Here is an 8,830-nt window from a genome sequence, read left to right as displayed (position 1 = left end):
AGTACTCTATACACATCTGCAGTGTTTTGCTTCATTTTGCCAGAAATTAACGTGTAATTCATGTGTTGTCGCACCACATCCTTAATTCAGCCTGATTCTGTGCCATCAGGCAGCTGAGACACCTCCAGCCAACCCGTGAGCCTGTCTGCATAGACGATGTAGTCGTGTCCCTCCAGCTGGAACAAATCCACCACAGTCTGCTGGAAGGGATAGTCAGGGGGCGGAGTGAAGAGGAGAGGCTCAGGGGGTTGTATGTTGTACGTGTCACAGCAGTTGCGATGGTGCCTCAGGTCCCCTTCAATGCCAGGCCAGTATACTGCCTGTCGCGCAAGATTTCTCGCGCTGCTCCCAAGATGCCAGAGGTCTGCATCCTACAGTGCGTCTACATCTGCGTGAGAGAGGATGTTTCCCCGTACTTGTGCACCACAGCTGAGTGTATTGGAGCACCTCAACACGGCATTGTCCAGATGATGACGATGCGAAGCCCCAGCATCAGTACGGCATGCAAACACAAACACACAAGCGCATGAAGGGGCCTAATTCACGGAACATAGTGCAGTTTGACATCACTTTGAAAGAATATCAAATAATCTAAAGCTAGGAGACAGTGACAGGAATGGCAGGAGCACCGGGCAGCCGTCATGAAGCTGGTGAGCTGCCTTGTGTGTTTTAAAAAGTATCACTCTTCTCATTTTTTGGAAAATCTTAAGAACAACAACCAGGGGGCGCAGCCCCCCGGTTAGGTTAGGTTAAAAGGATAGGTTAGGTTAGTAACCCTAGGGAGGGGTTCAGGGGGGCGTAGCCCCCGGTTAGGTTAGGTTAAAAGCATAGGTTAGGTTAGTAACTTTAGGGGGGTCCAGGGGGGCGCAGTCTAAGTGTCTTGACATCCCCCTCAACTTTTTCTTCATTAACTTGTGCAACATTCGCAGTCTAAGATCTAATTTTCAATCTGTAGAACACCACCTCTCCTCTTCTAAACCTCATCTTCTTTTCCTCACTGAAACTCAGGTGTCTGAGGCAACTGACAGTAGCCCCTTTTCTGTTCCCTCATACTTTCTCTATCCTCATTTTTTATCCAAAGGTGGATGCTGCGTTTATGTGCGCAATGACTTAACCTGCTCCCGTGCCCACGCTCTTCAATCTTCAGAGTTTTCCACTAACTAACTGCTCCTCTGATCTTGCTAACTGCATGCCTCCCCTCCTTCCACGGCCTCGCTGCACAAGACTTTCTTCTTTCTCTCACCCCTATTCTGTCCACCTCTCTAATGCAAGAGTTAACCAGTATTCTCAATCATTCATCCCTTTCTCTGGTAAACTCTGGAACTCCCTGCCTGCTTCTGTATTTCCACCTTCTTATGACTTGAATTCCTTCAAGAGGGAGGTTTCAAGACACTTATTCATCAATTTTTGACCACTGCTTTGACCCTTTTATGGGACTGCCATTTCAGTGGGCATTTTTTTATTGGATTTTTGTTGCCCTTGGCCAGTGTCCTTCCTACATATAAAAAAAAAAGATAGGGGTGGAGGGCATGGTAATTGGGTTCTCTTTTTCTTATTTTTTCTTTTCTTTTACTTTTCCTCTGTCTTCTTAGATTTATTTGATGGTAGGAATAGCACTGTCTTGTAACTCAGGCAGAGCTTGCATAATCCCCCATTCTGCAACTTGGGTAAAGTTTCAATATACTAATTTCTTTTATTTTTTGTTGATGACTATGCTTTGTGTTATAGAGATGCTTGCTGGTTTGCCACTGTCTGAACAATGTAAATAACTTCAAGAACTAAGAATACTAACTAAGAACAAAGAATTGGGTAAAGTTTCAATATACTAATTTCTTTTATTTTTTGTTGATGACTGTATGCTTTGTGTTATAGAGATGCTGGGTGGTTTGCCACTGTCTGAACAATGTAAATAACTTCAAGAACTAAGAATACTAACTAAGAACAAAGAATTGGGTAAAGTTTCAATATATTAATTTCTTTTATTTTTTGTTGATGACTGTATGCTTTGTGTTATAGAGATGCTTGCTGGTTTGCCACTGTCTGAACAATGTAAATAACTTCAAGAACTAAGAATACTAACTAAGAACTAAGAACTAAGAATTGGGTAAAGTTTCAATATACTAATTTCTTTTATTTTTTGTTGATGACTGTATGCTTTGTGTTATAGAGATGCTGGGTGGTTTGCCACTGTCTGAACAATGTAAATAACTTCAAGAACTAAGAATGTTACTCAGGAAACTTGACAGATTTTATAGTTCTTTCCCTCCCCTCTTCCTAATTACTCTGCTAATTACATTAACTCAGGTGTACTAATGTTTTCCCCACAGGTGTACAATGCTGTTATTCTTACCTCCCCTCTCTCCCAAATCTCCCCAAACTACTTATCTCCCCAATTATTTTATTTTTTTTTAGGTTTTGTGTAATATATTGATGCATTGAATTCCAGTGTGTATTTTCTCCCCAGTGTTCCCCCTCTAACTAAGCTCCCCACTCTGATATAATCGTCATAGGTAATCTCCCCAATGACACAAACAAACACTGCCCTTAACAGACTCCCCAGACTAACCTCCCCATCTCCTGCCTGAATTAAGCTCCCCAAAGAGTACAAGACCCATAATTAACCTTTCCGATTATGCTAAAACTGAACACAATCTCCCCATCTCCCCACCAGTCTGATCTCTCCATCTCCCCATGTTCGTATCCTGTCAAACTAATTTCCCCATCTCCTCCCCATTCTATTACTACTACACTACCCTCCCCACCTCCCACAATCTCCCCAGAATTAATCTTCCCATCTCCCCTTACTAACCTCCGTATTTCTCTCCCTTTTCAAACGTCACTTTCTCTCTCCTAACCTTCCCACTTCCCCATACCTTCAAATTAATCTCCCCATCTCCTCCCCATCTCACACCTTAAACTAAGCACACATTTTCCCTTCAGTTTCCTTCTCCCAACCTCTCCAGACTAATCTCCCCACCTTAACCTCCCCATCCGCTCCCCTGATTCCCCATTTCCATCATAAACCAACCTTCCAGTTTCACCACACTTCCCCATCACCTTTCTTTCCCCAACCTCCCCATTTCATCCCCCCACTAATCTCCCCATCTCCCACAGGGCAAGGGCAACGGGTACTCTCCCCCTGCGGCAGTGTTTAATGACAACCCTGGGGTCATGAGCGAGGCAGAGACGGGGGGTTCCGCAGGGAGAGGGGGGAAACAGCAAGCCTCTCTCCCCCCAGCCCGCTCCCCTCCTCCAAGACCCTCAATGCCAGGTCCTTTGGTAAGTAAGGCAATGGGTTGATTTGCGAGTGAATGGTGTGCTTTTTTGGGGTGTTTAGGGGTGAAAGGGATGGTAAGTTTGTTTCTGGGGGTGTGAATGGGGAGTGGGGTGGATGAGGGTGTGATTGGGGTGTTTTCGGCTTTTAGAATGTGTTAATGAGGGTTCGGGGTGGTAATGGGGGTGTTTTGGGTGTTAATGGGGTGAGAATGAGGTAATTTGAAGAGATGGAAATGGGAGAGTGAAAGTTTTGGGGAGTTAAGAGTGGGGAAAGAAAAAGACGTTTGTTTGTTTGTTTGTTTGAGAGAGAGAGAGAGAGAGAGAGAGAGAGAGAGAGAGAGAGAGAGAGAGAGAGAGAGAGAGAGAGAGAGAGAGAGATGAAAACACAGAAAGACAAAAAGAATGATTACAGCAAGGGCAAAAGAAACAGTGAGAAAGCGAGAGAAAGAAAGAAAGAAAGAAAGAGGAGGAGGAGGAGGAGGAGGAGGAAGAGGAAGAGGAAGGAAAGATAAAAAGAGGAAGAGAAGATAGAAAAAAAAAAGAAAAAACCTAATTCATAATTCCGAAAAAATATTCTTAATATAGTTATTTTTTTTATTTTAATTCTCTCTCTCTCTCTCTCTCTCTCTCTCTCTCTCTCTCTCTCTCTCTCTCTCTCTCTCTCTCTCTCTCTCTCTCTCTCTCTCTCTCTCTCTCTCTCTAATATCATCATCCTCCTACTCTCCCTCTTCTTACTGGTTGAGAGGAGGAGGAAATAGAGGAAAATAAATGAAGGAAGAAAGGAAGGAAGAAGATAAGAGAAGAGAAGGAAGAGAGGTAATTGGAAGGAATGACCAATAACAGAGAGAGAGAGAGAGAGAGAGAGAGAGAGAGAGAGAGAGAGAGAGAGAGAGAGAGAGAGAGAGAGAGAGAGAGAGCAAATAGAATGACAATCAGACACACGGACATAGACAGAAAATGGCCTCTCTCTCTCTCTCTCTCTCTCTCTCTCTCTCTCTCTCTCTCTCTCTCTCTCTCTCTCTCTAATATCATCATCCTCCTACTCTCCCTCTTCTTACTGGTTGAGAGGAGGAGGAAATAGAGGAAAATAAATGAAGGAAGAAAGGAAGGAAGAAGATAAGAGAAGAGAAGGAAGAGAGGTAATTGGAAGGAATGACCAATAACAGAGAGAGAGAGAGAGAGAGAGAGAGAGAGAGAGAGAGCAAATAGAATGACAATCAGACACACGGACATAGACAGAAAATGGCCTCTCTCTCTCTCTCTCTCTCTCTCTCTCTCTCTCTCTCTCTCTGTGAATAAAATAGACTTGCTTAGAGGAATGGCGTGTGTAGAGAACCTTGATATATTTCATGAAAAGTATTTAATCCAGAAGTTAAGATAGATGGTTATACACAAATTTTTATAGATGTACACTATACACAAAATTTTTATAGATGGTTATACACAAATTTGGTTAGGTATTTCAGGAAAAGTATTTAATCCAGAAGTTAAGACAAGGAAAAACAGGAGAGGAAGAGGCATCGCATTATACGTTAGGGACACATTACAGTGTTGTATTAACAGTAGAATTAAAACATTTAGCAAAACAGAGTCGATATGGGTAGATATTAAGGAAGGATCACAGTCAGTAGCACTGGGAGTAGTGTACAGGCCACTTAACAGTACAGAGGAAATTAACACCTCACTGTGGCAGGAAATAAATAGAGCAGGCAGGTACAGTCAGGTATGTGTGGTAGGAGATTTTAATTTTATGAATATCGACTGGAGCCTGATGGTGGGTAACAGGGAAGCAGAGGAATTTCTTAAGGTAATTCAGGATAATTTTTTCAAAACAGGTAATTGTAGAACCCACAAGGGGAAACAATATTCTAGATTTAATGCTAACTAACAGGGAGGAAGCAGGCACACAGATAGAGGTTGGAGGACAGCTAGGTAACAGTGACCAGTGGGAAATTAGGTACAAATTAAAATGGGAAAAAACCTTTAGAAATAAAAAAACACTAGTAAAATACCTGACTTTAGGAGAGCAGATTTTGAAGAATTAAAAAGGTACCTCCAAGGAGTGGACTGGCAAAGGATGCAGGGTGAGGTCAGGTCAGGGACGGAGTTCAGGGAGATAAGGCAGGATGAGAGAGGTGAGGTGAGGCGTGAGGGTGTAGGACAAGAGGAGGGAAGATGTGTCTGGAAGGGAGGAGGAAAGAGGAAGGGGGGAGCTAGGTGTGAGTATGTTGGAATGTCAGGTCATGCTGAAATGAGAGAGGTGAGGTCGAGGCGAGTAGCAGATGAGGGAGTGGAGAGGATGGTAGGGGTCGAGATGAGGGGACTAGGTGAAGTAAATGTAGATGAATTGTATAGATATTTCGTAGATAAAGTTCATACAGGTCAGTTAGCAAATATCCCGTATAGAACAATAAGATCACAAAAAAATGACCCTAAATGGATGACTGCTAGGTTAAAGCATTATATAGGGCGTAAGAGAAGTATATATAGGAGATTAAGGGGAGGTGAAGAAGTTTTAAGGACACAATATAATGAATTAGTTAGAACAGTCAGGAAGTTAACGAGGAAAGCTAAGGACAATTATGAATCAAAGGTAGCCAGCCAGGCGAAGACGGACCCCAAGGGATTTTATCAGGTATACAGGACGAAGAATAAGGATACTGTAGGTCCATTAAAGGCAGCAGATGGGGAGCTGGTTAGTTCTGGGGAGGAAATAAGTAAACTTCTGAATGATTATTTTTTAATTGTCTTCACCCAGGAAAACATGCAGGATATGCCAGATAGTGAACAGGTGTTTAGAGCAGATGAGAATGAGAAGCTGGCAGATATTTCCATAACTAGGGAGATAGTGGAACAGGAGATAGATAGGCTAAAAAAGTTCAAGTCACCAGGACCTGATGAAATATATCCCAGAGTACTTAAGGAATGTAAAGAGATTATTAGTGAGCCGTTAGTTTCTGTCTTTAGGAAATCACTGGAGTCGGGTGAGGTACCAGTAATGTGGAGGCAGGCTAATGTAGTACCCAACTTTAAGAAAGGAGATAAAACTTTAGCGTCTAATTATAGACCTGTCAGCTTAACTTCAGTTGTAGGTAAAATGTTAGAGTCAATAATAGCGAGGAACATTAGGGAATATTTAGACAAACATAACTTGATAAATCAGTCACAGCATGGCTTCACGAAGGAGAAGTCTTGCCTGACAAACTTGTTAAGTTTTTACAGTAAGGTGTACGAGGCAGTAGATAATGGTGATAGTTATGATATCTTATATCTGGACTTTAGTAAAGCATTTGACAAGGTACCCCATCAAAGGCTCCTGAGAAAGGTTAGGGCACACGGGATAGATGGGAAGGTGTTAGGCTGGATAGGGTCATGGCTTAGTGACAGGCGACAGAGAGTGGTAATAAACGGCTCGAAATCCGAGTAGGGTTATGTAATTAGTGGGGTGCCACAGGGATCAGTATTAGGGCCATTGTTATTTCTAATGTATATCAATGACTTGGATAGTGGAATTAGTAGTGATGTTAGTAAATTTGCGGATGACACAAAGATAGGTAGATTAATTAGGTCAGAATCGGATGCCACCGCCTTGCAGGCAGACTTAGAATGAATGAATGGACGGATAGATGGCAAATGCAATTTAATATCAATAAATGCAAAGTGCTTAGCGTAGGTAGAGGAAACCCACACAATAGGTACACATTAGACAACCAAACTCTGGTAGGTACAGGGTACGAGAAAGATTTAGGAGTTATAGTTAGCCCTGAACTCCGTCTAGGGAAACAATGCATAGAAGCCAGAAACAAGACAAATAGGGTACTAGGATTCATTTTTAGGAGTGTTAGAAGTAGAAGGCCGGAAGTAATATTAAAGTTTTACTTGGCGCTGGTCAGACCTCATCTAGACTACGCGGTGCAATTCTGGTCCCCACATTACAGGAAAGATATAGCTCTATTAGAATCAGTACAGAGGAGAATGACTAAAAGGATACAGGGGATGAGGAGTATTCCATACGAGGCGAGGTTGAAGCTGTTAAATTTACATTCTTTAGAGAGACGTAGGTTAAGAGGGGACCTGATATAAGTCTTTAAGTGGTATAAGGGTTATAACAAGGGAGATGTAAACAAAATTCTTAGGATCAGCAACCAGGGTAGAACAAGAAATAACCGGTTCAAGCTTGAAAAATTTAGGTTTAGGAAGGAGATAGGAAAAAGTTGGTTCTCAAATAGAGTGGTAGATGAGTGGAACGGACTTAGTAAACATGTAGTTAGTGCTAGGACGCTAGAGAGCTTTAAGAGAAGATTAGACAAGTTTATGGATGGGGATAGCAGATGGAAATAGGTAGGTGTGTTTCATACAGGGACTGCCACGTGTAAGCCTGGTCGCTTCTTGCAGCTTCCCTTATTTCTTATGTTCTTATGTACAGCCTCCAAACACAGACTGACTGACTGAGCGAGGTGGGGTGCATGAAAGTTCGCGACGCGACGTGGTTTGGTTACAGACTCAATATTTCCAGACCTTATTAAGCGAATCGCACAACACGGCTTTGTTACGATACAGTGTTCTCTTCGCAAGTGTGTATCCGGCTCAAGATAAAACATTATAGCTCTTATCAGTTTAGAACTAGACGCCACTGAATACTGACTGGACCAAATGTGTCTTATTAAGAATTTTGGAATAATTACTGCGCCCTGACTTAACCTCATTCTAAAAGAAGATTGATATATTTCAATAACATCATATAATGAAGAATAATCTTTCTCCAATACATACATTCTATATTTAGATTTCCTGTGTTCTTGTAATAATTAATAAAAAAAAATAAGACAAACAAATAAAATGGAATGATAATAAACAAATAATTCAATTTTTTAGTCCAAACTTAGCATTTTACAATCGTAAACTTCAAATACGTGAGGTTGTGTGAGATCGACGCTTTCTCACCATGAGTATTCATAACACAGCGGTTGATTGACAGTAGGCTTTATTGTTACCGAAACAATGTCTGTCAGTAAGGAACTTAATGTCTAATGACATCATGATTTAATTACCTTTTGCTCATTTCACTCATTGAATCAATTTATTAATCTGATTTACCTACTTTTAGGAACGCTAGTACCTTGTGAAGGCGACAACAAGGCAAATTAATATTGAAATACTGCTAGTTTATTTGTTTCGTATTTTTTTGTTGCATATTCTATCATAAATGTGGAAAAAGACAAGGCCAAGCCCAGCAGGAGGAGGAGGAAGGCGCCCTGCAGCTGGTCCACGCGCAGCCTCGGGGTCTGGGTTCTCTAGAATGGGATATACAAATGTTAATAGTTGTAGAACGTGATATTGTGGGCTACATTACACAATCACTGTATTGCGTGACTCATAAATGACTCGGGTCAATCAATCTCATTAGGAATGTCTCGTGTAATACAAATGAAAGCGTCACAATCAAGAACAGCTGCAGGCTTGAGGCAAGTTTCACTGTAATCTATATTAGTTGGTAAAAGTCGTTTGTATGAGGCGATTTTACGCAGTATCACGACTGCAAAGACAATGAAGG

General features: G+C 41.7%; 1 protein-coding gene across 2 annotated transcripts in view; it reads right to left on the bottom strand.

Moving 5' to 3' along the window:
* Positions 1-8,830, bottom strand: part of LOC135102429 (probable glutamate receptor) — a 29,498-nt gene that overhangs the window by 15,152 nt on the left and 5,516 nt on the right. The window contains exon 5 of one of the 2 annotated variants that reach the window (XM_064007718.1): positions 3,903-8,570. The exons of the other annotated variant lie outside the window; for it this stretch is intronic. Within the exon in view, the coding sequence (XP_063863788.1) occupies positions 8,421-8,570 (150 nt within the window). The 3' untranslated portion in view covers positions 3,903-8,420. Of the gene's footprint in view, positions 1-3,902; positions 8,571-8,830 lie in introns of those variants that run through there. 2 annotated transcript variants of the gene reach the window in all.

This window comes from Scylla paramamosain, chromosome 7 (genome assembly GCF_035594125.1).
Source record: "Scylla paramamosain isolate STU-SP2022 chromosome 7, ASM3559412v1, whole genome shotgun sequence".
NCBI classification, from domain to species: Eukaryota; Metazoa; Arthropoda; class Malacostraca; order Decapoda; family Portunidae; genus Scylla; species Scylla paramamosain.
Note: the sequence above shows the minus strand (reverse complement) of the source record. Positions and strands in the feature narration are given on the sequence as shown.